Genomic DNA, 26,332 nt, shown 5'->3' on the forward strand with positions numbered 1-26,332 from the left:
ACTGATTGTATAAACTAGTCCTAAATGTCTATGGTTGCTACATTTTAATGCAATTAGGCAGAGCCGTCTTGGAACCAAGCACAAAAACTTGTGAAATGTTGGCAATGACAGCTCAAATCACATTTGCTTGGAATGGCCATGGAACAGAACGGAGTCTATCCATGCTGGAAAGCAAAATTAGAATGAGGCAGTAGAATGGATTGTACCACATCACTCTGGTGGGGGACACACACGACTTTTTGGTTATGCCCTTTTAACAGGAGACGCGTCAGTACTACAAACTTAAAACGGGTGAACAAGCACAGCTTCCTCAACAGACCTTAGCATTCTGCAAGGGGACAAGAGGTCAGCACCTCCACAGAACTTCAGTTTCCAAAGTCACCTTACTGGGGAAACTGCTTTGCAACTCGCTCAATTTTTTAGGTAAAATGCGCCCATGGATCAAAACGTCAAAGGGGCAATTTTTCAGGTTAGAGAAATTGCTAATGTGAACCTAAACACAAATGGAGGCGTAGACTGTCGTGTTAAGTTGAGGAAACCTGTGGTGTGTTGCTTACTCTGCACAATAATTCTGATTCTGGGAGGGTTGGTCTCCCTTCCCCACCCCTTGAATCTGGAACGTGGTGCCAGAGATAGGAACACTGGTGGGAACAGGGCAGCCATCTTGTCCTTTCCACAGGGCTCCTGCGCAGTGGCACAGTCGGATAATTTTCTACTCTGCACTTCATGAACTTATGTGAGCCCTCTTTTGTTGGTCACATGTATCATTTCACTTGCTCCTACCAACCCTGCCGTGGATGAGGGAACTCTTCCTCATTCTGCTGAGCAGAGTCCTAGAGACCTGGCCCCAATCCTGCCTTGATGCTGCCCTCGTAAATGGAACCAGCCGCATGACAGTCGGTAACTCAAGTGGGTTTACTCTGAGTGGGACTAGCATTGGCGACAACACCATATTGACAGCTGAACTGGGAGGAGTGCCATTTGTGTTTTCCACCCTCAGGAACCAAAATAACTTAGGCCAGGCCCATTGGAGGCAAAATATGACTTGGGCAAGGCTTCATATCCAGAGTAGCTAACCTGCGGTCCTTGAGAGATGTTGATAGACTACAATTCCCATCATCCCTGACCATTGGCCATGCTGGCTGGGGATGATGGGAGTTGGGAGTCCAACATCATCTGGTGTATGTGTGTGTGTCACAGCTTAAAGCCATCTTTACCACAGAAATGGGACTCTTGTGATCTTCCTATTGAGGTCTTCTGGATGTTCTGGCGCACCAATTCCCATCAGCCCCAGCCATCGGGGCCAGCAGTGAGGGATGATGGGAGTTGGAGTCCAACATCACCTGGAAGGTGATCCATCCCTGCTTTACGTGACTTCCTGTGGTGCTGGCTGCCACCCTCCCTACTTTGGCTAGGCCTGGTCCAACCCCTCTCCAAATCCTCGCCACAGACACTCTTGGAGATTAAAAAAAACCCTGAATATTGTGCAGTCTCAGAATCGGCTTTGTAAGCCGTGTGTGATTTCCACGATTTGTTCTGGTGAAGAATTGTCTTCCATTCTTTTGTGGTCTTACGACTGTTTCTTTAGCCTGCGCCCAGACCATCTCCAGAGGCCCTTTTCTCTCCCGCAAGGACAGTGTGCGCTACTTGAAGCGCAAATCACACAGGGGTACCCAGCCTACCCTCAGGAATGGAGGAGCCAACCTCAGCCACCTTGAACTTAAAGGAGAACAGCTACAAAGCAGCGGTGGCGGGCGAGGAACGTACTGGGCAAGGGCGGGTGGGTGAAGAGGAAGCTTCTGCATTGGACAGAACGTTTTCGCAGGCAGAGAGTGTGCCTGACGAAAAGATCAGTGGGACCTGAAACTCCACCTATGCTTATGCTGACCCGAATCGGTCCAGTAGGGACGCCACGGGTTGATTCCAAAGTAGCACTACCCGATTGCTCCATCAACGCAAGGGTTTTCGCTTGCGCAGTCATGTTCTCTTCCACTCCTCGCACACACCCCTAAAATTGCTTTAGGTATCCTCCCAACTCTCCGGAGAAATTTGGGAAGAATAATAATCATCAATTTATTATTTGTACCCCACCCCTCTGACCTGGGAAGGGGTGCGCAGTGGCAGGGAAAGGGAGAACGCAGCCCAAACCCTCCTGCTAACGGAACGAGTGAACGGGATACTGCCCCATTTTACTTCCTTCGTACCTCCGGAACGCAAAGCGCACCCGCCCCTACCAATGGACTTTGGACTGGGCCTTTACACCTAGGGAAACGACACCTGGGAAATCCTGGTGGGGAGCCCTGAACGTCTGCCGGCCAAGGGCAGGGCCCCCGTCCGACCCCCCAGCACAAAGAGTAGCGCTCTCACGGCCGGGCAAACCGGCCTCAGCGCCTTAGCACGACACCAGCTCCTTGCGCTGTGTAGAAGCCGGCATGAGTACAGTCTCCCCTGCCCGGTGGGCATGGCTGCGGAGGTGGCGGTAGAGATGTTCGGTGTCGCGGAAGCGGCGCCCGCACTGGGGGCAGGGGTACGGCCTCTCGCCCGCATGGGCGTGTTGGTTCTTGAGCAGAGAGGAGGCGGCAGCGGAGGTGGCGCAGGGCTTCGCACAGTCACCGCAGGCCCGGCCGGGGAACGGGCCGCCGTCCGGTTCGAGGTGGTGGGCGTGCTGGTGCCTCTGGAAGTGCAAGGTGCTGTTGAAGCTCTTGCCGCAGTCCGGGCAGACGTGGGGCTGCCCGCCGGCGTGGGTGCGCTGGTGCCGGTAGAGGTGGGAGGTGCGCCCGAAGCGCTTGCCGCAGTCCGCGCAGGAGTAAGGCCTCTCGCCCGTGTGGATGCGCCGGTGCCTCTCCCAGTGGGAGCTCCAGGTGAAGCTCAGCCCGCACTCCCCGCAGCGGTAGGGCTTGTCGGCCGACAGGTGCAGCCGGCGGTGCTGAGCCAGCTGGCCCCGCGTGCCGAAGCTCTGCCCGCACTCCCCGCAGCCGTAGGGCTGTTCGGCGGTGCCGTGCAGCCGGCGGTGCCGGGCCAGCTGCGAGCGCCCGCCGAAGCTCTGCCCGCACTCGGCGCACTGGTGGCTCTGGTCCCCGCCCATCAGGTGCAGGCGCTGGTGTTTCACCAGAGCCAGCCCGTCGGCAAAGGCCTTGCCGCACAGGGTACACTTGTAGGGCTTGCGCCCGCGGTGAGTGCGCTGGTGCTGGTCAAAGTGCAGCGTGGTGCTGAAGCTGCGCCCGCAGTAGGTGCAGATGTAGGCGCGGGTGACGCTGGCCGCCGCGCTGTTGCCGTGCGTGCGCTGGTGGCGGTAGAGGTGCGAGCTGCGGCTGAAGCGCTTGCCGCACTCGTCGCACGGGTAGGGCTTCTCGCCGGTGTGGATGCGCAGGTGCCGGGCGAAGTGGGAGCTCCACGAGAAGCTCTTGCCGCAGTCGCCGCACTGGAAGGGCAAGCGCCCGGTGTGCAGGCGCTGGTGCGTCACCAGCTCCGTGTTGCGGCGGAAGCAGCGCCCGCACTCGGCGCACTGGTAGGGCAACCCGCGGCTGGGCATCAGGGAGGGCGCGGGGGCCGCCGGCTTGGCGCCGGCGCTGGCGTGTGCCCGCTGGTGCCGGTAGAGGTTGGAGCTGACGTTGAAGCTCTTGCCGCAGTCGCCGCAGCGGAAGGGGCGCTCGCCCGTGTGCGTGCGCCGGTGCTTGCTGTAGTGCGAGCTGCAGCTGAACACCTTGCCGCAGTCCTCGCACTCGTAGCCCTTCTGCAGGACCACGAGGGGAGGCCCCTCCCGCGCCAGGACCTTGCCGCCGCCCACTTGCTGCACCACCCTCCAGTGAAGGCTCTGGCAGTTCCCGGCGTCCAGTTGCACCACCGCAGGGCTGTCGTGCTGCTGGACATCTTCCTCGTCGCTCTCCTCCTCCTCTTCACTGCCCAGTCCCTCGACTGCTGGGGAAGACACGGAGGAAAAGAAATCTCCCTTAGGACAGTCGGCACATTGAAGGAGCAGGCAAAGCTCGAGGAAAATATAAGCCTTGCTAAGGATTCCTTCAAAACTCAGCTTTCAGATCATCATCATCATCATCATCATCGCATATACAGAAACACAATAACATTAAAAGCTTCCCTACACAGGGCTGCCTTCGGCTGTCTTCTAAAAGTTATGTACAGCGGGACCTTGGTTCTTGAACTTAAATCCGTTCCGGGAGCCGTTCGACTCCCAAAACAGTTCGAAAACCAAGGCACAGCTTCTGATTGGCTGCAGGAGCTTCCTGCACTCAAGCAGAAACCACGTCAGACATTCATTCAGCTTCCGAAAAACGTTCGCAAACCAGAACACTTACTTCCGGGTTTGCGGCGTCCGGGAGCCGATTCGTTCGGCAACTAAGCTGTTCGGGAACCAAGGTTGGATTGTAGTTGTTTATCTCCTTGGCGTTCCACAGGGCGGGTGCCACTACCGAGAAGGCCCTGTGCCTGGTTCCCTGTAGCTTCACTTCTCATAGTGAGGGAACCGCCAGAAGGCCCTCGGAGGTGGGCTGAAGGATGGGGGCAGAGAGGCTCCTTCCGGGCTGAGGCTTCTGGACCTCACGACTGCCGATTTTGGACTTTCAGGGACCCAGGCAACTATGCAACTTGATCCCCCGCCCCAGTCTCTCCTATGTATTGGTTAAATGTGATAACCAAAATCTTAAACGATTCAGAAACAAGGTTGAAGGAACAGGCACGCCCTCAAAGGAATGCTCCTGAATCCATCGCTATTGCTGGTTTCCCAAGCGACCTCAGCAGCTGGGAGTGCCTTTTACCAGCTTTGTGTGGTGTGTGGCAGTTATGGCCAAGCCTTAGCCACAGTAGCCTGGGTAACCTCAAGACTGGACTACTGCAATGGGCTCTAGGTGGGGCTGCCCTTATAGAGTTGTTCCGCCAGCAGTAGCTAGTGCAGAATGTGGCAGTCAGGCTGCTAACACACCTCTGTGTTTCAGATACAGTGGTACCTTGGGTTAAGTACTTAATTCGTTCCAGAGATCCGTTCTTAACCTGTTCTTAACCTGAAGCACCACTTTAGCTAATGGGGCCTCCCGCTGCCGCTGCGCCGCCAGAGCACAATTTCTGTTCTTATCCTGAAGCAAAGTTCTTAACCTGAAGCATTATTTCTGGGTTAGCGGAGTATGTAACCTGAAGCGTATGTAACCTGATGTACCACTGTATAGGTTGGAAGCCGTGTTGGTCTGCCGTAGTTGAAAAAAAAAATAAAAAAAAATCCTTCCAGTAGCACCTTAGAGACCAACTAAGTTTGTTATTGGTATGAGCTTTTGTGTGCATGCACACTTCTTCAGATACCATGCATGCACATGAAAGCTCATACCAATAACAAACTTAGTTGGTCTCTAAGGTGCCACTGGAAGGATTTTTTTATATTTTGTTACTCCTCTGTGCGACACCTTTGCCAAAGGAGCTGATCCAGCTGCCCAAATGTCGCCCGTCCAAGTTTAAGGTTTTGCTTTTAGTATACAAATAACAGCTTGGGACCAGGGTTTTAATCATCATGTGATCCACGAACGAAATAACTAATTAAATAAATAACAATGGCAATAATGAGGTGCCACCCTCCTCCGGCTGCAAGGCAACAGCACAGCCAACACTCAACAACAGTGCACTAACGTTAAGTGGCTCAAGTAAATGAGCCAAGTGAGATATTTCAGGAGAGGGCAAAATAACAGGAGGGCCAAACACCAACCTGCCAAAGAAAAATATCTCTTTTACCCCAGGTAAGGTGTCCAGTTAGATCTCAGGTGTAAAAGAAAACCCATCAAGTCAGCCTTCGTCTCTGCAGTACCCTTGTTTGGCCTGGTCCATATTCTCACACTTCTTGCCTCCAGGAGACTACAGATGGAGAGAATCGGGTTGGCCCTGTCAAAGAAAAAGATGGGGATCCACTGAAAGTGCATTACTCACCTAAGGTGGCTCTTCTGGCATTCTCCCTATTAATAGATGCCGGGACACAAGGTTCCTCATCTTCTTCCACCAGGAAAATCTCATTGGGTTTGGGACTTGCAGGTCCTACATAAAGAAGGAAAAACAGGCTATATCAAAGATATGATACTTCCGCCTTGCTTAATACCATGCTATAATATATATTATTGGGTTTTTCCCAAAGTGATCACAAAAACACAACTCCCCCATCTAACGTCAGTGCTGTGCTGCTTTGTCCTACCTTCTTCCTCATAGCAGCAACTGCACAGCTATAAACCACTTGCTGACCCACCGCAAATTTGTATGGCTTACAGGAATAAAAATGCTGCAGGAGTAAGGAGCAGGAAGGAGTGGCCAGCCCTGTTTTTAACACCTGATTTTACTGCTATTTCTAACGTATATGTTTTGTTTTATGTATACCACTTAAGAGGTTTTGATGATCAAGGGGTATATAAAGGTAAAGGTAAAGGGATCTTGCTTTACTGGCCGAGGGAGCCGGCGTACAGCTTCCGGGTCATGTGGCCAGCATGACTAAGCCGCTTCTGGCGAACCAGAGCAGCGCACAGAAACGCCGTTCACCTTCCCGCCGGAGTGCTACCTATTTATCTACTTGCACTTTGACGTGCTTTCGAACTGCTAGGTTGGCAGGAGCAGGGACCGAGCAAAGGGAGCTCACCCTGTCGCGGGGATTCGAACCACTGACCTTCTGATCAGCAAGCCCTAGGCTCTGTGGTTTAGACCACAGCGCCACCTGCGTCCCCAAAACCTATTAAATAATAAAAATAAAAGCAGTTATGGCTGCCTTTGTTATCTTCCCATTTGACCATGCAAACAAACAAATCTTAAAAAAAAAGCCATACAAGTTCAGAATTTAAATAAGTTTATGCACTATGTTAAGGTGAAGATTCTAGTTACTGCACTAATTCTTCCAAGAGTTGTCGGCACTGTTGATTACTTACTGCCTTCTAAGTCACACTGCAGCTTCTGAACAAGCCTCCCCTACAGGCACAACTTGGAGGATGCTCAGAGACTCTTTAGAACATGGGTAGGCAAACTAAGGCCTGGGGACCGGATACGGCCCAAACGCCTTCTAAATCCAGCCCATGGATGGTCCAGGAATCAGCGGGTTGTTACAGGAATAGAATGTGCCCTTTTATTTAAAATGCATCTCTGGGTTATTTGTGGAGCCTGGCTGGTGTTTTTACATGAGTAGAATGTGTGCTTTTATTAAAAATGCATCTCTGGGTTATTTGTGGGGCATAGGAATTTGTTGATTTTTTTTTTTTCTTCAAAATATAGTCCGGCTCCCCCACAAGGTCAGAGGGACAGTGGACTGGCCCCCTGCTGAAAAAGTTTGCAGACCCCTGCTTTAGAACATAGAATCATAGAGTTGGAAGAGACCACAGGGGCCATCCAGTCCAACCCCTGCCAAGCAGGAAACACCATCAAAGCATTCCTGACAGATGGCTGTCAAGCCTCCGCTTAAAGACCTCCAAAGAAGGAGACTCCACCACACTCCTTGGCAGCAAATTCCACTGTCGAACAGCTCTCACTGTCAGGAAGTTCTTCCTAATGTTTAGGTGGAATCTTCTTTCTTGTAGTTAGAATCCATTGCTCCATGTCCGCTTCTCTGGAGCAGCAGAAAACAACCTTTCACCCTCCTCTATATGACATCCTTTTATATATTTGAACATGGCTATCATATCACCCCTTAACCTTCTTTTCTCCAGGCTAAACATACCCAGCTCCCTAAGCCGTTCCTCATAAGGCATCGTTTCCAGGCCTTTGACCATTTTGGTTGCCCTCTTCTGGACACGTTCCAGCTTGTCAGTATCCTTCTTGAACGGTGGTGCCCAGAACTGGACACAGTATTCCAGGTGAGGTCTGACCAGAGCAGAATATAGTGGTACTATTACTTCTCTTGATCTAGACGCTATACTCCTATTGATGCAGCCCAGAATTGCATTGGCTTTTTTAACTGCTGCATCACACGGTTGACTCATGTCAAGTTTGTAGTCTACCAAGACTCCTAGATCCTTTTCACATGTACTGCTCTCAAGCCAGGTGTCACCCATCCTGTATTTGTGCCTTTCGTTTGTTTTTGTTTTTTTGCCCAAATGTAGTACTTTACATTTCCCCCCGTTAAAATTCATCTTGTTTGCTTTGGCCCAGTTCTCTAATCTGTTAAGGTCATTTTGAATTGTGATCCTGTCCTCAGGGGTATTAGCCACCCCTCCCAATTTGGTGTCATCTGCAAACTTGATCAGGATGCCCTCAAGCCCATCATCCAAGTCATTGATGAAGATGTTGAATAAGACTGGGCCCAAGACAGAACCCTGTGGCACCCCACTAGTCACTTCTCTCCAGGATGAAGAGGAGCCATTGATGAGCCCCCTTTGAGTTCGGTCAGTCAGCCAGTTACAAATCCACTGAATGGTAGCATTGTCTAGCCCACATTTTACCAGCTTCTTTACAATAATATCATGGGGCACATGCAGAAAGAAAGTACAGTGGTACCTTGGGTTACAAACTTAATTCGTTCCGGAAGTCCATTTTTAACCCAAAGCGTTCTTAACCCAAGGCGTGCATTCCCTACATAAGGCCTCCCGCAGCCCCGGAAGCGGATTGCGTTGGTATCCCAGGACAAAGTTCACAACCCGGGACACCTACTTCCAGGTTTGTGGAGTTTGTAACCCGAAGCGTTCGTAAGCAGGACTGTTCGTAACCCGAGGTACCACTGTATTGCTTCTGGGCTCTGCAACATGGCCTTCTTTAGTTGGTGATCTTCTGAAGGAGATACTTACTCAGTGCCACCAGACTGTCACAGGTCTCCTGGTGAGCTTCTCTGTAAACGGGCTTCTGATTCGGATCTGCAACTAGCCACGCATCCTCCATGATCCGATGCCAAGCCAGGTCCTAGCAAGCTACTGGCTCCTAAAAAACAAGACAATTGTTCCATCCATGAAACACTGGTATTCTCCTGCTAAGCTGGTATTCTCCTGCTTGCTCGAGCCTAATAACCAGAGCAGGGTAGTGATATCACATCAGTTTAGTGTTTAATGTCAGTTTGCAAATTAGCCTCTCTCTTTTTTTAACACACACACACACACACACACACACAACATATTGAGCTACCGCCTTGTAATTTGGTCTCAAGGCAGTCACAGAGAGAATGCTACAATTATTTATGGGAGTAAATTATACCTGGAGCTCAAACACCAGACCAGACTTTGGGCTCTAAATTTTCCTAAAATAAATACCACTGTTAACCTACAACAAACTTTATTTATTTGCATAGCCCACAGGCCGTTGCATCAAAAAACAAAAAAAACAAAACACATATTACAGATACAATATTGATAAAACCATATATAACCAATAAAATGAGCTGTTAACCTACACATAGTTATTGTGGAATATCTCTTATATATATATATATATATATAATTTATTGGTATTTCCACACAAAACAACAAATAAAAACATACATCCAACATAGAAAACATATAAAATAAACAACAACAATCAAATAACAAATAAAACTAATACATACCTATCACCCCACAGGAACACCGGAACACGAATCTAATTATTATAACCTTATTTCAAATCTTACTTAGGGGACTTCCTCACGTTCTCTCTTCTGCGTTCAATTCTGATTTACTTTAGTCACTTTTGTAACTATTTTAACAATCATTTACCAATATTCTTGATCTTCAATTGACATCTTCTACTATCTCTATAAACTTATTCATAATCATAACTTCTAATATATAAATCACAATCTTAACTTCTTATATACCATTTTAACCTAACACTGTATAGCTATCGCCTATTATATACACTGATTTCACTTCAAATGTCCAACTTCTCATGTTGTTTCAAATAATCTTTAAATTTCTTCCAATCTTCTTGCAGTTATTGTGGAATATCTCACTTTAGCCATCCCAACTACGACAGAAAAGTTAAACACCTTAAGCCAGTGATGTGTTACCTGCGGCCTTCTAGATGTTGTTAGACTCCAACTCCCATCATCCCCAGTCCAGTGGTAAAGGAATGATGGGAGTTGGAGTCCGGCAACAACTGGAGGGAACCAAATTCCCCATCCTTGACTTTGGGAGTAGGCATCTATGACAGCCCTTGCACTGGTCCAGCTGCCAGGATGTCACGGAGCCAATTCACACACATGGGCACTCATCACTTGCTAACTGTGGACAGCCATCCGGTGATGACTTGTGTGAATAAATTATCACAAACAGAACTTCCAAGGCACCTAGCATGACCTCAAACACAGTCGGTTTGCACAGACAGCAGGAAATCTTTATATTTATGATAACCAAGTGATGGAGAAATAAGGGAATGTGTTAACCAGCCCTTCGAATCCCCACAACGGGGTGAGCTCCCGTTGTTTGGTCCCAGCTCCTGCCAACCTAGCAGTTCGAAAGCACACCAAAAATGTGCAAGTAGATAAATAGGTACCGCTCCATCAGGAAGGTAAACGGCGTTTCCATGCGCTGCTCTGGTTTCGCCAGAAGCGGCTTAGTCGTGCTGGCCACATGACCTGGAAAAACTGTCCTCGGCCTGTAAAGCGAGATGAGTGCCGCAACCCTAGAGTCGTTCACGACTGTACATATGGTGCTATACATAGCCAATCGCAATTAGACTTTGCTATGCATAAAAACCCTGCAAATCCCCCAATTTAGGGCATCAACTCAGGGATTTCCCTCAAGCCAAACCTCAAACGTCCCCTTTCAAGGGCTCCTCTATCCACTGCACAATGATGGATCTGGCTTAACAACAGCTCCTTCCCATCTCAGTAAGATCCGTGAGGCACATCCCTCTTATTCCCATTTCACAGAAAGGGAGAAACTGAGGCTGACGTGCCTAAGGCCACTCAAGCCAAGCGATTGTAATAAACACTGGCATATCATTTCCAAATACTGTAATATTGTTTTCTTTCTTCCGGTTTTTTTTTTTTAAGCGGGGATCTGAGGATGAATAGGAATTTTAACGGAGCCTGTGGTTTTCAGGAAGAGACTTTACAACCCAAGGAGTGTGTGCGGCAGCAGCAGCAGCAGGCAGCAGCAGCAAAGCTGGAAACTGCACAAAGGAGCTCTCTAGCAAGGCAAAGGATCGGCCTTGAGGGCAATTTTGTTTTGTCTGCGCTCATCTTTCGAAAGCACCTGGGAAACTTTTAGACGAAACAGAATCGCCCACCACCTTCCGCCCCCGGGGCTGATTGGTCCATTGTTCCGTTCGGCGACCAGGTAACCGAATCCATCCCTTGCGCGAGTGTAACAGGATCAGGTGTCAATTTTTAATTTTTTTTTAAGGAGCAGTTCTGGATCCAGCTACCCCACCCCACTTCCCACTTCTTCCACCGCTGATCCACTGCCCCCCTCACCCCATGCGTCGACCCCAGGGGAGATAATGGGTGTCTTTTCGCACCGGGGGGGGGTCACTTTCCAGCCCATCCGCGGGTCACCTCCAAAAAATGCATTTACCTGATAAGTCCGGTTCAGGAGCGAGGGGTGGGGGTAGGGGTAAAAAAAAAGGGGGGGGGGGAGACGATCTTCAGATCCCAAGCCGGGGGTGTTGAATATAAATCTGCTCTGGGGTGCCGATCCGAACAATTCAAACAATGAGAAAGTCCCTGCGTGGCTCGCGATCTTTATTAGAGGCCGTTTCGTGGCTGCGCGAGAATCCCACCAGCCTTTTGTGACAGGGAGGGAGACCCCCCCCCAAAAAAAAGAGAGACCTGGCGATCTACAATGGAGGCAGCTCGGTTCCTGCTTGCAGCTTGGGAGCCGCTTGCAAGGACGGAGGAAGCCCCTTCCCACCACGATTTCTGGTCCTCTCCTCCTGTCTCTCTTTTCTTTATGATTCTCCAATCCGCGCCCCCCCCCCTCCAGCCGCCGCCTCCTTCTCCTCCTCCCCAGAGCCTTCCTGCCTCCCCCTCCCCTCCTCTCCAGCATCAGATCCCAAGCACCCCCCCCCCCAGCTTTGCTCCAGCCCCTTCCTGTGTCCATGCAATAGCAAGCCGGTCGGCAACCGGTCGCGATTTCATTGTGGGGCTTGTGCGCCTTGGAAGATCCTGGGGTGAAATCTATCAGGGTGAGACCCACCCTGCTCCACTCCTCGCCAATAATAATAATAAGGAGGAGGAGGAGGAGGAGGATGCAAAGACTCCTGAACCCTTAAAGGAGGGAGAAGAGAAGACACAGAGGGAACCCGGCCGAAGTGCAGTCAGAATGGGTAGGGAAGGGAGCTACTCCGGATCGGGCTCCGCTTTCGGGGCCCCAGGGTCGACTGCGCGCCCGCTGTCGGGCGCCTCCGATTAGAAGCGGACCCGGCTGCGGCAGGAACAGACACCGCCCGGTTAAGTGGGTAAGGCTGGCAGACAATATATATAATATGTTCACATCAATCTATGCTCAGCGGTCGGGCATGCAGAAGGGCGCGGGGTTCAAACCCCGGCACCTCTGCGCAGGGCTAGGAATCGTGTCCCCCGCCTGAAAAGCTCTGGAGAGCCGCTGCCAGTCAGTGTCGGCGATACTGATCCAAGGTGGCTGTGTGCACAAGGCAGCTTTCCATGAGCTTATGCGCCTGTGGTCCTATACCGACACAGAGAGGTGATGCTGGGTTAAAGAAGGGATCAGAAACACCTGGAAGAGGGCCACAGGCTCCCCAACCCTTATTTCTTTGGGTGCTGCCCTTCTATTAGATCGAAATTAAAGGATGACAGCCGCTGATCTCCAGTTCCTTAGAGAGGTGTGCCTGGGGAAGAAGAAGCACGAAGGCAATTTGAAGACACTGAGAAGTGCAATTTTAAGGGAGTTTGGTTGTGGCATCCTGACATGGTTGTTAGCTGCCTGGTTTGGGTGGAAGGATGATGGGCACCAGAGAGTGTTGTTATTGCAAGAGTTAATGTCACCTGCAAAAAAAGTGGGTGACTGCGCCTTCTTCTTGTCCTCCAGGTGAAATGCTGCAGGGGCTTTTCTGCATCCCAGCGACAACATGCAGGAGAACTATGAGAATGTGATCTCTCTGGGTAAGGCCTCCTTCTCCTCTCTCTCCTATGGCTAGGGAACCACTGAGCCCATGCAGATCACCAAAACAATTCAATGCGTTCAACATTGACACGTCCACATTTATAGTGTACACAGTATCTCGCTTGTTAAACATGGTACCCTGCAGACGTTGCTAAACTACAGCTGTAATGCAGGGGGTTGGACTAGAGGTGATCCTTGGGGTACCTTCCAACTCTGCGGTTCTGATTCTGTTATTCCAACTCCCCGAATCCCCAGCCATAACTCCCCAAAGGCCAGGGATGGCGGGGATTTGTGGTCCAGCAACCTCTGGAGTGCACCACGCTGGCTACCCCTGCTGGGAACTGATTTGTAATCTGTCTCATCATACCTAACATTTCCATTGTTTGGGACATCACTGCAAAAAGCATTCTATGAATCTGAAACAACTTACTTCTTAAATAAACGGAGTCCACTTCGCTTTTCCTCCCCTGTTTTTCCTCCAGTTCTGCCATTGCACAAATTCTGAAAATGTCGCCATCCGGGCCAAACAGTTCATTTCATCTATGGCTCAACAGTAGGATGCTGTTTAGAAGCTATTAAGGCATTTTTTCGTTGCTGCAGTTAGTAGATTTCATACCAGTACAAAGCATTTTCAAAACTCTTCCCGGAACTATACCTCTGTGAAATGGACTGGGGTCTTCTAACAATCTTCAACGCCCTTTACAAAAACTACAGCTCCCAGAATTCTTTGGGGGAAGAAGCCACGACTGTTTAAAACAGTGTCGTGGTTCTTTAAATGTCCAACGTGAATGTGGCCTAGTGGGTAGAAGTGGCTGGCTCTTGGATCTTAAAGGTGGTGGAATGACTTGGTTGGGAATTACTGGGTAACCAAGGCCCTGCATCTAATTTCCTTTCCGATTGCGTCCTCCCCCTCTCTTTCCGTTATGACTGCACAGCGGAGGAAATTGCAATCAGCTGGCCCCGGATCACCGCGTTTGCCGAGTCTCACAGAAGAAGAGGATTGGTACCTGGTAAGTCAAGTGTCCAGAGAAGAAAATGGAGGCTGCGGAGCAGATTGGTGTTGGGACTCCAACACCCATCAACCCAGCCACTGTGGCCAACGATCAGGGATGATGGGAGTTGTAGTCCATCAACATCTGGAGGGAACCAAATTCCCCTTCCCTGATGCAGAGCTTGCATCCATGTTGCTCTTGACCGCAGAAACAGGATACAGCAGAATTTCTGAACGGGTATCCTGAGGGTGCCGTGGTGTGATAAGGTGGCCATGGCTTCCCGAGCGACTCGCACTTCCAGTGTAATGTGCGGTATAGAACTGCGCATCTCGCACATCTTGACCGTCACAACTTGTTGTAGGGTGGTATCTCACTGTGAGGGAGGTGAAGCTTCTCCTCTTCACACACCACAGAAGATCTTCTTCACTAAAGGTAGGGATGCGGGGAGCTTGTGTCCCTACAGATCCTGCTGGACTCCAACAGCCCCTGACCATTGGTCATGCTGACCAGGTCTACTGGGAGTCTTAACAAAATCTGGAGGACTACTGGCTTCCCGTCCTTGGTGAAGGGTATCACTGATCTGGATAGACCAACGGTATCTGTCCTACTTTTTTGTGCTTGTCATGGCATGACGCTTATTTGTAGAGCTGTGGTAGTTTTCAAACTACAGTGGATGCTCGCGTTGCAAACACGATCCATGTGGGAGGCGCGTTCGCAACCCGCAGCGTCCATAACCCACAGCGCCGCGTCTGCACACACATGTGATGCAGTTCAGTGCTTCTGTGCATGCGCAAAGCGCGATTTAGCGCTTCTGCGCATGCGCGAGCACCAAAACCCAGAAGTAACCAGTTCCGGTACTTCCGGGTTCGGCGCGTCCATAACCCAAAAACACGCAACCCGCAGCGAGCGCAACCCGAGGTATGACTGTACGTCAAGAAACTAAGAAGAGCCTTCTGGATCAGACCAATGACCCATCTAGCCTAGCACCCTGTTCTCACAGCAGCCAGCCAGATGTCTGTGAGAAGCGTAGCATGCAGGACCTGATCACAAGAGGCAGAGCATAGCCATCATGCACCCAGGAGTTTTTCAGTGAGAGGATCAGGCAGGACCTGCCCTATCATTAGGCAGAGTGAGACGACCACCCCAAGTAGCAGGTTCTGGGGCACAGGGAGCCACAGCCAAGTATTTGAGGATAGAGCTAGGTGTGCCCTATGCGTGAGTTGTCTGTTGCCTAAGGTGTTGTGGGCAAATTTGTCTCATTCCTATAGGTGGAAATGGGAGGGGAACCCCATTTTTTCTTCACCTCGGGCAGCAAAATGACTTGCTCGGGGGCCTGAGGCAAGCTATTCTGAAGGAAATGTCAAACCTTCCTTGAAATCTATTGCTGCTGAGGGGTTTTCTATGGGGCCTGTCGTTAATGCAGATGGTAGGCTCAGTACGCCTGCTCGTTTGGCATATGAGCAGTCTGTGAGCCCTCGATACCTTCCAAATTGCTCAACAGCCAAATCAGGGTCTGCTGAAAAGAGAGACAGGAAGCAAGGAAGAGCAACAGAGGTCTTCAGGGGAAAGGACTCCAAGCAAAAAAACAAAAAACCCTCCCTGCAAAGGCCATCTGGCAGCAAGGGCCCCAACCACCTGTGAAGGAGTTGGGTTGAGCAACAACATGTACTTGAGGTCCCCCCCCCCAAAAAAAATTGAGGCCCCCCTCCCCAGGAATTGCACAGGGAGAAGCAAGGTGGAGGGGTGGAGGAGAAGGAAATCGGATACAGGTTCTATGGTTGCTAGGCAATTACTCTCTTCTTTGCAGTCCCTCTTTAATTGCTTGCAGATGAGGATCCAGATATCCACCAACTTGCTCTGGGAGCACACAGAGGAGATGATCTGCTGGGCTCGTGTCTGTTTGTGGAGCCTCCATTGATGTCAGTGGCACACTCACAACAGAACAAACAATCCACCCAGCAAAGCAGACCAGGATTGCCCTGTGTGCTTCTATCAGCAGGCTGGAATGAGACTGGGGCTGGTCTGGCAACAGTGTGGGAGTTACAGCCAAAGAAACACCACCCCCAACAGCTTGCCGTGTGGGATGGCTTAAGCCATTTTACAGATGGGAATACTGAGCCTGAAGGAGAGGGACTTGGCCAAAGGCTTGAGCCGAGGTTTGAACTCAGGTTCCTACCTACCCCTTGCTCTCTCCAGCCGTCCCTGTAGGTCTTTCAAAAGAGCAAAAAGTGGGGAAGGGTTAGCTGAGCACAGTGTAGCAGAGGAACACTTAAGCGTGGTTTTATAGATTAACAAATCAATACGGCATTTATGACCACATAAAGTGGCTTTTGCTGCAATGGTGAGGTTTAGCTTATTTTTTTTAGTTGCTGCTTTGCTCATAGTGTTTTCTGACTGCAATTGTTTTAATTGTTTTGTATGATTTATGCTGTAATTGTGAGGATGCTGTATTCTGTTATTGTTACTGGTTTTTTTGTAAGCTGCTTTGGGACTCATCTGAATGAAAAGCAGCATAGAAATACAAATCAATCAATCAATGATGGCCATATGAGAAACATTGGGGAACCTCCGGCTTAAGGGCCAAATGTGGGGGGCCCCCAACATCTCTACCTGGCCCTCTGGGCTCTCCCCAGACCAAACATATTTCTGGCTTGGCTTCGCTCTCTCCTTGAGAAGTTTTGCCATGTGTGTGTGTGTGTGTGTGTGTGTGTGTGTAGAACTAGCCTACTAAACAAAGGCAAACTTGACATTACTTGCTCCTCCCATTTTTGACTCTGGCCCCACCCAGCACTGGCAAGTGGCCCCTGAATGTTGCCCACCCCTGCTCCAGTGGAACTGAATGCCACCTGCTGGTGGGGTAACAGCAGGGGAGGCCTACTCCCTTGCTTGGGGGCTTCCTGGATGCATCATCTTGCCCAGTGTGGGGTGGTGGGCCAGATGGAGCTTTGGTCTCCCTCTCTTCTGTGCAGGAGGAGGTTGGGGGTGGAGGAGGGCAGGGGTCTGCCGGCGGGAGTGATGAGTTGTGGCTCACCCATGACAGCCTTTTCAATTCCCTTGTCCCAAGTTTCCTTTCCCAGACCTCAGCAGTTACTGGATTCTCTCGTTGTTCCAGCAGATGATGGGATGGTGAGTGAGAATGAGAACGGGAACGAAGAGGAGGAAGAGGAGGAGGCACCGCAGGACGGAGAAGGAGAGGGCGGAGGGGATGTTGCCGTTGAGAAGGTGGAGGCCCAAAAGGATCTCGCGCCAGAGAACACCAAGGAGCCTCTTGAGGCTGAGCTGAAAGCCAGCGAGGAAGGCCCAGACCAGGTGGCCTTGGATGAGCAGCCAAGGAAGCCCCTGGGGAAGAGACAGGCCAAGTCGACCGTCCACCGTGCTTTCAAGAAGTTCTCCCCACGCAGCCACCACCACCACCATGGCCTGCTGGGCCACGCCGGTCGGTGCCACAGCTGCGGCAAGGGATTCGGCTTCAGCAAGCGCTCCCGGCTGCATGGCGGCGCCGGCCTGGAGAAGCCCTACAAGTGTGCCGAGTGCGGCAAGGGCTTCCGGCTGCACTCCACCCTGGCGACCCACCAGCGCCGCCACACCAGCACCAAGCCCTACCGCTGTGCCGAGTGCGGCAAGAGCTTCAGCGTCGGCTCGGCCTTCATCCAGCATCAGCGCACCCACGCGGGCAAGCGGAGCGGGCCTGGCCCGGCCCGGCCCTGCGAGTGCAATGTGTGCGGCAAGAGCTTCGGGCTCCCGGCCCACCTCATCAAGCACCAGAAGCAGCACCTGGAGGAGAAGCCCTACAAGTGCCAGGAGTGCGGCAAGGGCTTCAACTGGAACTCTCACCTGGAGCGGCACCGGCGCATCCACACCGGAGAGAAGCCGTACGTCTGCGAGGACTGCGGGCGCGCTTTCGCTTGGAGCTCCCACCTAGAACGCCACAGGCGGACGCATTTGGGTGGGCTCCAGAAGGCCACCTCATGCAGCTGTTGCTTGGCCGCGTCCGCCGCACCAACCAGCAAAGCCAGCGCCAAACCCTACCAGTGTGACGACTGCGGCAAAGGCTTCAACAAGAATGCGGCCCTGTCTAAGCACCGCCGCGCTCACCATGCCGCAGAGAAGCCCTACGTCTGCCAGGACTGTGGCAAGAGCTTCGGTCTGAACGGTGCCCTGCTGCAGCACCGGCGGACGCGCCACCCGGACGACTCAGCCAAGCCGTACGCCTGTGGCGACTGTGGCAAGAGCTTCGCCTGGAGCTCCCACCTGGACCGGCACCAGCGCATCCACGCCGGTGACAAGCCCTACCGCTGCGAGGACTGTGGGAAGGGCTTCTCCCAGAGCTCCCACTTGGAGCGGCACCAGCGGGTGCACAGGAGCGCCGAGCGCCCGCCATGCCGCTGCGCCGAGTGCGGGTTTGCAGGGGTGCGACAGCAGCGCCGGCGAGGGGCCCTGCTGGCCTGTAAGTGCAGCGACTGCGGCAAGAGCTTCCTGTGGCGGCGCCCGGCCTGCAGCGAGTGTGGGAGGGGTGGTGGGGAGGGCGTGCGGCACCAAGGGACGCAGACGGGCGAGAAGCCCTACTCCTGCCTGGACTGCGGCAAGTGCTTCGCCCAGAACTCGGCTCTGGCCAAGCACCGGCGCATGCACACCGGGGAGAAGCCGTACAAGTGCGCAGAATGCGGAAAGAGCTTCGGCGTCCGCTCCAACCTGCTGAAGCACCAGCGCACGCACCTGGGCGAGAAGCCCTACAAGTGCGCCGACTGCGGCAAGGGCTTCATTCAGAAGTCCGATCTCACCAAGCACCGGCGCATGCACACGGGCGAGAAGCCGTACCGCTGCGACGCCTGTGGCAAGTGCTTCAGCGTCAGCTCCAATCTCATCAAGCACCAGCGCATCCACTTGGGCGAGAAGCCCTACGCCTGCGGGGAGTGCGGGAAAGCCTTCATCCAGCGCTCTGAACTCACCATCCACCAGCGCACCCACACCGGGGAGAAGCCCTACAAGTGTGGCGTCTGCGGCAAGTGCTTCAGCCGCAGCTCCCACCTCAACCGGCACCAGCGCACCCACAGCAACGGCAAGGCCTCAGCCGGCAGCGCCGGAATGGCCCACACCACACTGCTGGCCGCCAGCGCTGCCAAACCTGCCGCTCCCCTGCCCACCTCGGCCTTCTCAGCCTCCTTTGCTTCGCCTGGGCCCCTGCCCGCCCTGCCTTCCTTCCCTGCTTCGCCATCGTCCCTCCCAATCCCTTCTTTGGAGCTGCCCTGGGCCCTGTCCTTTCCCTCCCGAAGCTTCCCGCACCCCTCCTTCCCTTCTCCTGCCCCTTCAGGGGCTCAGGCCTCATCTCTGATCAACTAGGTTCTCCTCCTTCCAGAAGCCATTGGACCTTTGGCTCCCCTCAGCCCCAGAGCCAGCATGACCGGTGTTCAGGGGATGATGGGAGTTGTAGTCCAGCAGGATGGGGAAAGCTGCTCTCCGCACTCTGTTATCCCCCCTTTTCCTGAGGGACAGGGACTCTCTTTTCCCTGGTGACACAGTTCATAGGCTTCATGTGTCGCCCTTCCTACTCTCTGTTCCCTATGATCAGGCCCCATAACATCCTCCCTGTTGCCTTCCTGCCCTCCTTGGGGGCTTCTTAGAAACACCTGGTTATCCTCTGTGGGGAACAGGGTGGTGTACTATGTGGGCTCTTGGTCCAATCCAGCAGGGCTTTTCTTAACGCTCCTTAGCATGGCTTCGGGTGTTTGCCTCAGAAATCGGCCATATTCTGTTCCGTCCTTTTCTGCTCAGTGCCTTTCCCCCAGCCACCTCCTCTTCTCAGCCAAGTTCTTCCTTGGCAGGAGACATTCCAACTCCTTTGATTCTTACTCCTTCGGAGTCCTTCCCCCCCACCCCCAAGATCGCCCTCCATTTTGTTTCCCTCCGTTTTCTTTTGCCGCTCTTGTGGCGTTCACACTTGTGAATTACCCAATCCTGCACCTCTTCCTGTCCAAAACTTGTTTTTCTCATTTGCATTGCAAGTCTCTACGTATTTTCCAGGCTTTATCCATTTTATTTATACACATGCATGCCATATGTACAAACCCATACATTCACGCTCCCGGTGCTATTTTTCTAGAAAAAAAGAGGTGCTGGAACAATGGCAATGGAGCCCACCTGAGAGGTGCAGGTTCCAGTGAGATCCAGCTAAAAAAAAAGCTCTGTATGCACCCAATATTTTATTTTATATTTTATATTTTATTTTATTTATTACCGGCCCTTCACCCTAAGGTCCCAGGGTGAGTTACAACAAATAAACCACATTATTATTATTATTATTATTATTATTATTATTATTATTATTATTATTTTATTCAAATAAGTTTGAATAATAATTCCCCCAGTAATAGCCAAATTATAACAATATCCATTAATTAAACCACGATATTTAAATCAGTTTAAAACAACTTTAACAATTGCAAGTCTAAGGTGTTTTCTTAAAATATACACCTCAGGCGTCAAAAAAGAGGTGTGCTTGTGCCAGGCATTTACCGAAAGCTGTTCATGGACGCATCTCGGTGAGGAGGGAGTTCCACAACTTGGGGACTGCCACAGAGAATGTGGCCCACCTGCTCTAATCCTCTGAAGGTAGTGAAACAGCCAAGAGGGCTTCCAAACTTATCACCCGAGGGGATCTGTAGGGAAGGAGGTATTCAGGGCCTGAGTCCACACACACACACACACACACACACACACACACACACACACGTAGAGAGAGATTCTAGTACCAGACACTGACAACACACACCTGCCAATCTCTTGCTTTCATTTGATTAATACACTTGAAGATTCGGCCCATTTTTGTTCTAAGATGTCTGCTGTTCTAGTTCCTCGGTGTCGCTGGAAAATATGACCTCTGGATCCGTACATGTGAAAAGGATCTACGAGTCTTGGTAGACCACAAACTTGACATGAGTCAACAGTGTGATGCAGCAGCTAAAAAAGCCAATGCAATTCTGGGCTGCATCAATAAGAGTATAGCATCTAGATCAAGGGAAGTAATAGTACCACTGTATTCCGCTCTGGTCAGACCTCACCTGGAATACTGTGTCCAGTTCTGGGTACCACAGTTCAAGAAGGATACTGAGAAGCTGGACCGTGTCCAGAGGAGGGCAACCAAAATGGTCAAAGGCCTGGAAACGATGCCTTATGAGGAACGGCTTAGGGAGCTGGGTATGTTTAGCCTGGAGAAGAGAAGGTTAAGGGGTGATATGATAGCCATGTTCAAATATATAAAAGGATGTCATATAGAGGAGGGAGAAAGGTTGTTTTCTGCTGCTCCAGAGAAGCGGACACGGGGCAATGGATTCACACTACAAGAAATAAGATTCCACCTAAACATTAGGAAGAACTTCCTGACAGTGAGAGCTGTTCAACAGTGGAATTTGCTGCCAAGGAGTGTGGTGGAGTCTCCTTCTTTGGAGGTCTTTAAGCGAAGGCTTGACAGCCATCTGTCAGGAATGCTTTGATGGTGTTTCCTGCTTGGCAGGGGGTTGGACTGGATGGCCCTTGTGGTCTCTTCCAACTCTATGATTCTGTAGTCCTGCCTGCCTGCACATTGTTATGTTGCTGTGCCAGTGGCTTTTTGTAGATGTTGTATTCTCCCCTTATCCTCTTATCTCCTGTGCCCCCTCTGCTTTCTAGCTTGTAAATTCTTCGGAGCCAGGGTCAGGCTCAGGGTCTGGATTATAAGAATGCAAGAAGAGCCCTGCTGCATCGGGCCAAAGGCCCATGTAGTCCTTTTCTCGCAGTGGCCAACCAGATGCCTATGGCATCCTCACAAGCATGGCATGGGTGCAATAGTCCTTTCCTCACCTGTGATGCCCAGCAGCCGATACTGAGAGGCAGACTACCTTTGAGGGTACTTTATATCTGAGGGGAGACTCTAGCTCAGTAGCAGGAGGCCTGCTTTGCATGCCAAAAGGTTCTGGGTTCAAATTCCTGGCAGCTCTTGTTTTTAAAAGGGTCAGGATGCAAGTGAATGGGGGGAATCCCTCTGCCAGAGACCCCAGACAGTCATTGCCAGTCAGACTAGGCACTTCTGGGTTAGATAGATCAATAATCTGGGCTGGTATTGTTGCAAAGCCAGAAATGGCCTATCTTCTGAGTTAGACCAATAAAACTCAGAGACTAGAGGAGCTAGGAGTCCATTATTGTTTATTGCAAAGCAATAGGTTACAGTGGAATCTTTTCGCAAACCTGTTTAACATTTCAAACAAAGGATTTCAAATTAACCAATCAAGTTCTTCATTACCTCATTTTAGTTTAGTACACATGTACAATCGTTACCTCATCCTAGTTTAATACGCATGCGCAATAAGCTTTGCTAAGTAAACCTTGATTCACAGAGATCCGTTACATTTTGTTAGTCTGCATGCTGGGAACCTGCGTTACGTGTAGGCCATTTTCACCATGTATCAACTTACGTTCTAGCTTATGAACTGCATCTTTGTGATTGACGTATTTGCTGTATTTCTTTCCCAGTGGGGAAGGCCTCTTTTGCCAAATCATCAGTTTCTTTAAAGCAACAGGTTACCATAACTCTTCTATAGAAGCATATTCAAGGATTTATAGGGGTTCATATTATCACATTCGTTGTGGCCCCTCTGGGCCACTGCCACAGTATCAGGCAGTTTCCTACGTTCCTAGGTCCGTTTGGTAAACCTCCATAAATAACTGAATAGGGGAGGAATCCTCTGTCAAGAGCTATTTGGACATCAAATACTCCTTGTGGGAAAATTCTATGAAGTGGAGGCCATGGGCTGGGCTGGGGCCACGTCCTGGTTCAGCTCGTGATTTTATGAGGGCGAAAGTCTTAGGTTGGGATGCAGCCATTGACAATTGTAGATCCACTGTAGTCTGTTTTTAATGTCACTTCCATGTGACCTGTTAATATTGAGTATTTAGATAGTGGCAATTTCATAAGCATCCACTCTGGTTTATTTGTGGTGAGGTTAGATGATGTCGTGTCAAAGCAAGTGGCACCCCACACTTTGCAGTGCATTTCCCTCTCCCCATCACTTTTTGAAAAAAGTCCAAAATAGTGACACCCCCACACACAAAAGTCCAAAACAGTGACACACACACACACACACACACCACAAACACACCTAAAGCTCTCTTTTACTAAGCAACTTTATATCTTGTGCAATCAAACTTTTTTTAAAAAAGGTGTACTTTATGGTGCTTTTAAAAATGTTGAGAGGGTGCTTTGTGTTTGTTTGTTTGTTTGTTTGTGTGTGTGTGTTGTCTTCCACAAAGCACCTGTCTCTCACAGGACCACAATAACAGGCCAATTGCCATTGCCCCAGAGCATTCTGGGAATGGCTGGTTCTTGCCGTGCTCTTATTTAAAGAGAGTATCCCTCTAGCATGAAAGCAGAGGGAGAAAATCTGAAAACCATCGCCCTGTCAAGCTCTTGGAAGCAGACTGGTGAACATGAACTCTACTGTGGTCAAATATGAGGAAATAGAGGGGGGAGGGTGGAATCTGGACTCAGGAACTCCAACTCCCATCATCCTTAACCACTAGCCATTATGGCTGGGGCTGATGGGAACTGGAGTTCAACAGCACCTGGAGGGCTGCACACTCCCCATTCTTGAGGCAGGGGAACAACAATCAAGCAATGGTGTGTCAGTGTTTCTAGCACATAGGAATGGCTCAGTGAGCTGGGCTGTTGCAAGATATTTTGGGGACAAGCCAAATATCTCAACTAGTGTATTGTATATTGTAAATCGGGGGCCAAATGCAGCACTCCAGGCCTCTCCCCCTGTCCCTTGTGACTCTTCCCAGGCAACACCCCTTCCCAAGCCAAACCCCTCACCAGCCCTACTTTGTACCTTCCTCACCTCTTTTTGTTGGATTGGACTATGCCCTTGAACTCCAAACAATGCCTCTTGCTCGCCTGAATGGGGGGGTGGGGGGAATAGAGAGGGATGTGTTCATGTGAAGAAGTGACCCTACTTTGTAAAGGTGAAATGTGCATTTGCTGCTCCAACCGTTCTTGTCTCTGGCCCTGCCCATCACTCCCTTGTGGCCCCCAGAAGCTCATGTGGCCCTCGGACTGGAAAAGGTTACCCTTTTGTAAATACTGATAGGCGATATGCTGCTTCACCGAAGAAGGGAATTGCCCTGTCCGGAGGAACTGTTGGTTGGCATGTCAAGCGATACATATTGCAATGGTTGGAGCATTTTTGCTTGAGGAAGAATTTGGGGTCCTTAGACTTCTGCCCTCTTCCGAGCAGTGTGAGGTGAGCCCCCGTTTGTTCCTCAAAGGACGTAGGAAGATGGGGCCCTTTGGCTGGACTACAGCATCCTAAAGCCACCTCAAGACTTCACCCAGATATTTTAATGTGGGACTAAAACAAAGAATTTATCTGTCCGCTCATCAAGAACATCCCAAAGGTTGCAGCTGGAATTATGGACCAGGCTCTCTCTGTGAGAGAGGCCGCTGAAGTGTTAGTGCTGCAATATTAGGAGGCAAATAAGTGATACTGAGCTTTCCATATTTTATTGTATATGCTCCTTTGCTTTTGTCACACACACTCGTCGCCTGTACTCCTGGATCAACTTGGAAATGTCATTCTATTGCTTTTGTGGGGAACACTGTGCTTATATGGGTGTGAAATGCAATGAACCTAACATCATGTGCGCTTCGTTAGTTTTTTCCCTTTGGGAACAAGACTGGAAGTTTGTTATACAACCAGTACTGATTAAGAATGCTTTTGTGCAGAAACCGGAAGGTGAAGCTGGTCTTTCTAGGGAGGGCAGGGGGTAATTTCAAAAAGACATGAGCGAGCGCAAGAACACAGCTATTTAAAGAAAGCTCAACAATGGTGCTGCACAGTTATAGGAATATGTCTGTGTTTCCTACGCAGAATTTGTGTCACACAAGAATCGGGTTGCAGGATTTGTGTCAGCAAATTCTTAAGCATACGACTATATATGAATATATTTTTACTGCCGGGGGACTAGGGAGAGGCGTTTGAAGGATTTTCTGCACCAAGTGCCAAAACAATTTGGCTTTGGGCACCTTGACTTGGTGGGTAGGCAGTGCAATGCAATGCATTCTCAGGAAATCATTTGTTAGTTGAGTGTTTGCATAATGAGTCGATGATTTCCATTTATTCCTATGGGGAATTTTTAAATGTGTTCCCGACCATAGAATTTCAACCCCAGCATGAGGGGGGTGGGAACCAGGAAAACCCTCTGAAACCTTGCAAAAGGCAAACAAGGGGGGGAATGCTCTCATTTGTTTGATCTCCCCCTTACCTCCCCTTCCCACCTCATGGTTTCTGGCAAAACGACTGCACACACAAAAGTGAGACTCGTTTAAGGTTGCTTATTTGTTTACAGTACTACATGCAGGCCTGGCTGTTTGGATATCTGAATCTGTGGCATGTATATCGAGGTTTGGGTGTTAATTCAAGTTTGGATAAGTGAATTTGTGCATAATGAGCGACTGAATATGGGATCTGTGTGTACTTGGCCAAAAAAAAAAAAAACAGAGAAAGAGGACAGGTTCTTTTGATAGGGCATAAACTTTACTTTAAATAAAATACACATCAGAAGCCGGCCATACAAACACCCACACGCGCGCGCACACACACACACACAGAGTCGCTATCAGGCTGCCTCAAACCAGCAACTGGTTTTCATCACAGCCAAGGTCTAGCAAATTTGTTCTGAGAGGCCAAAACCGCCCCCATTCCCAGAAAACAGAGACACGGGGGCCTGTGGAGACCACTGAGGAGGGACAAGAGAGAGAGGCTTTCCAGACCCACCTTTTGCTACTTAAATTAGTGCAAATGTCATCGCCAGGGAGCAAAAGTGACTCCCATCTTTTGACGGGGGCAAACAGGGATGTACCAAGTGGGTTAGATAGGTAGGAGATGTCTCAATGAAGGGAGCCTCCTGCCGCCTGTCTTCTATCGTGGTAGCGCTGAAAGGCACCCTCAGGCTGTCAGTCTCTCTCCCCAGCTTCTGCACCGAGAGCAGATCACTTATCTCCACACTGGAGAAGATATAAAGAGACAGGTGCCTGCCATTATATATCTGTGCTGGGGAGAGATAAATGGCATGCCTCATTTTACTGTAGTGTATGTTAAAAGAAGCCCCATAGGGAGCGCAAGAGTTCCGTTTCTTTTTTTAAAAAGGATATTTTTTTCTATATTGCAGTCTGTGGTGGCAATCCAATGAAAGCAGACTGGGGAGGTTCTCTAAAATGCAGACGGAGGTTTTTAAAAAGTCGTCTTCTCAACACCTACTCAGCCGCCCAAAACAAATCACGTAAAAAGAGAGAGAAAGAAACAGCGGCGTTGTTTCCTT

General features: G+C 50.4%; 2 protein-coding genes across 2 annotated transcripts; one reads left to right on the plus strand and one right to left on the minus strand.

The window, feature by feature from the left end:
• Nucleotides 1-2,392: 2,392 nt before the first annotated feature.
• LOC117042343 (zinc finger protein 135-like) lies at nt 2,393-11,489 on the minus strand. The gene is made up of 4 exons (XM_033141893.1): nt 11,445-11,489; nt 8,745-8,874; nt 5,923-6,027; nt 2,393-3,918 (listed from the first exon to the last, which is right to left on the minus strand). The coding sequence occupies exons 2-4, from the start codon at nt 8,833-8,835 to the stop codon at nt 2,393-2,395; spliced, it is 1,722 nt and encodes a 573-aa protein (XP_032997784.1). The 5' UTR covers nt 8,836-8,874; nt 11,445-11,489.
• On the plus strand, nt 11,044-19,757 carry LOC117042344 (zinc finger protein 345-like). The gene is made up of 4 exons (XM_033141894.1): nt 11,044-11,207; nt 12,918-12,991; nt 13,928-14,002; nt 17,100-19,757. The coding sequence occupies exons 2-4, from the start codon at nt 12,958-12,960 to the stop codon at nt 19,322-19,324; spliced, it is 2,334 nt and encodes a 777-aa protein (XP_032997785.1). The 5' UTR covers nt 11,044-11,207; nt 12,918-12,957; the 3' UTR covers nt 19,325-19,757.
• Nucleotides 19,758-26,332: the final 6,575 nt, after the last annotated feature.

Source organism: Lacerta agilis, chromosome 2 (genome assembly GCF_009819535.1).
Source record: "Lacerta agilis isolate rLacAgi1 chromosome 2, rLacAgi1.pri, whole genome shotgun sequence".
In the NCBI taxonomy this organism is placed as follows: domain Eukaryota; kingdom Metazoa; phylum Chordata; class Lepidosauria; order Squamata; family Lacertidae; genus Lacerta; species Lacerta agilis.

Coding starts and splice junctions, on each gene's coding strand:
- LOC117042344 (XM_033141894.1), top strand. CDS start 12,958: ATGCAGGAGAACTATGAGAATGTGATCTCTCTGG. Junction 12,992..13,927: donor TGAGAATGTGATCTCTCTGG/GTAAGGCCTCCT, acceptor ATGACTGCACAG/CGGAGGAAATTGCAATCAGC. Junction 14,003..17,099: donor AAGAAGAGGATTGGTACCTG/GTAAGTCAAGTG, acceptor TTGTTCCAGCAG/ATGATGGGATGGTGAGTGAG.
- LOC117042343 (XM_033141893.1), bottom strand. CDS start 8,835: ATGGAGGATGCGTGGCTAGTTGCAGATCCGAATCAGAAGCCCGTTTAC. Junction 6,028..8,744: donor TGACAGTCTGGTGGCACTGA/GTAAGTATCTCC, acceptor TTCTTTATGTAG/GACCTGCAAGTCCCAAACCC. Junction 3,919..5,922: donor TGCCAGAAGAGCCACCTTAG/GTGAGTAATGCA, acceptor TGTCTTCCCCAG/CAGTCGAGGGACTGGGCAGT.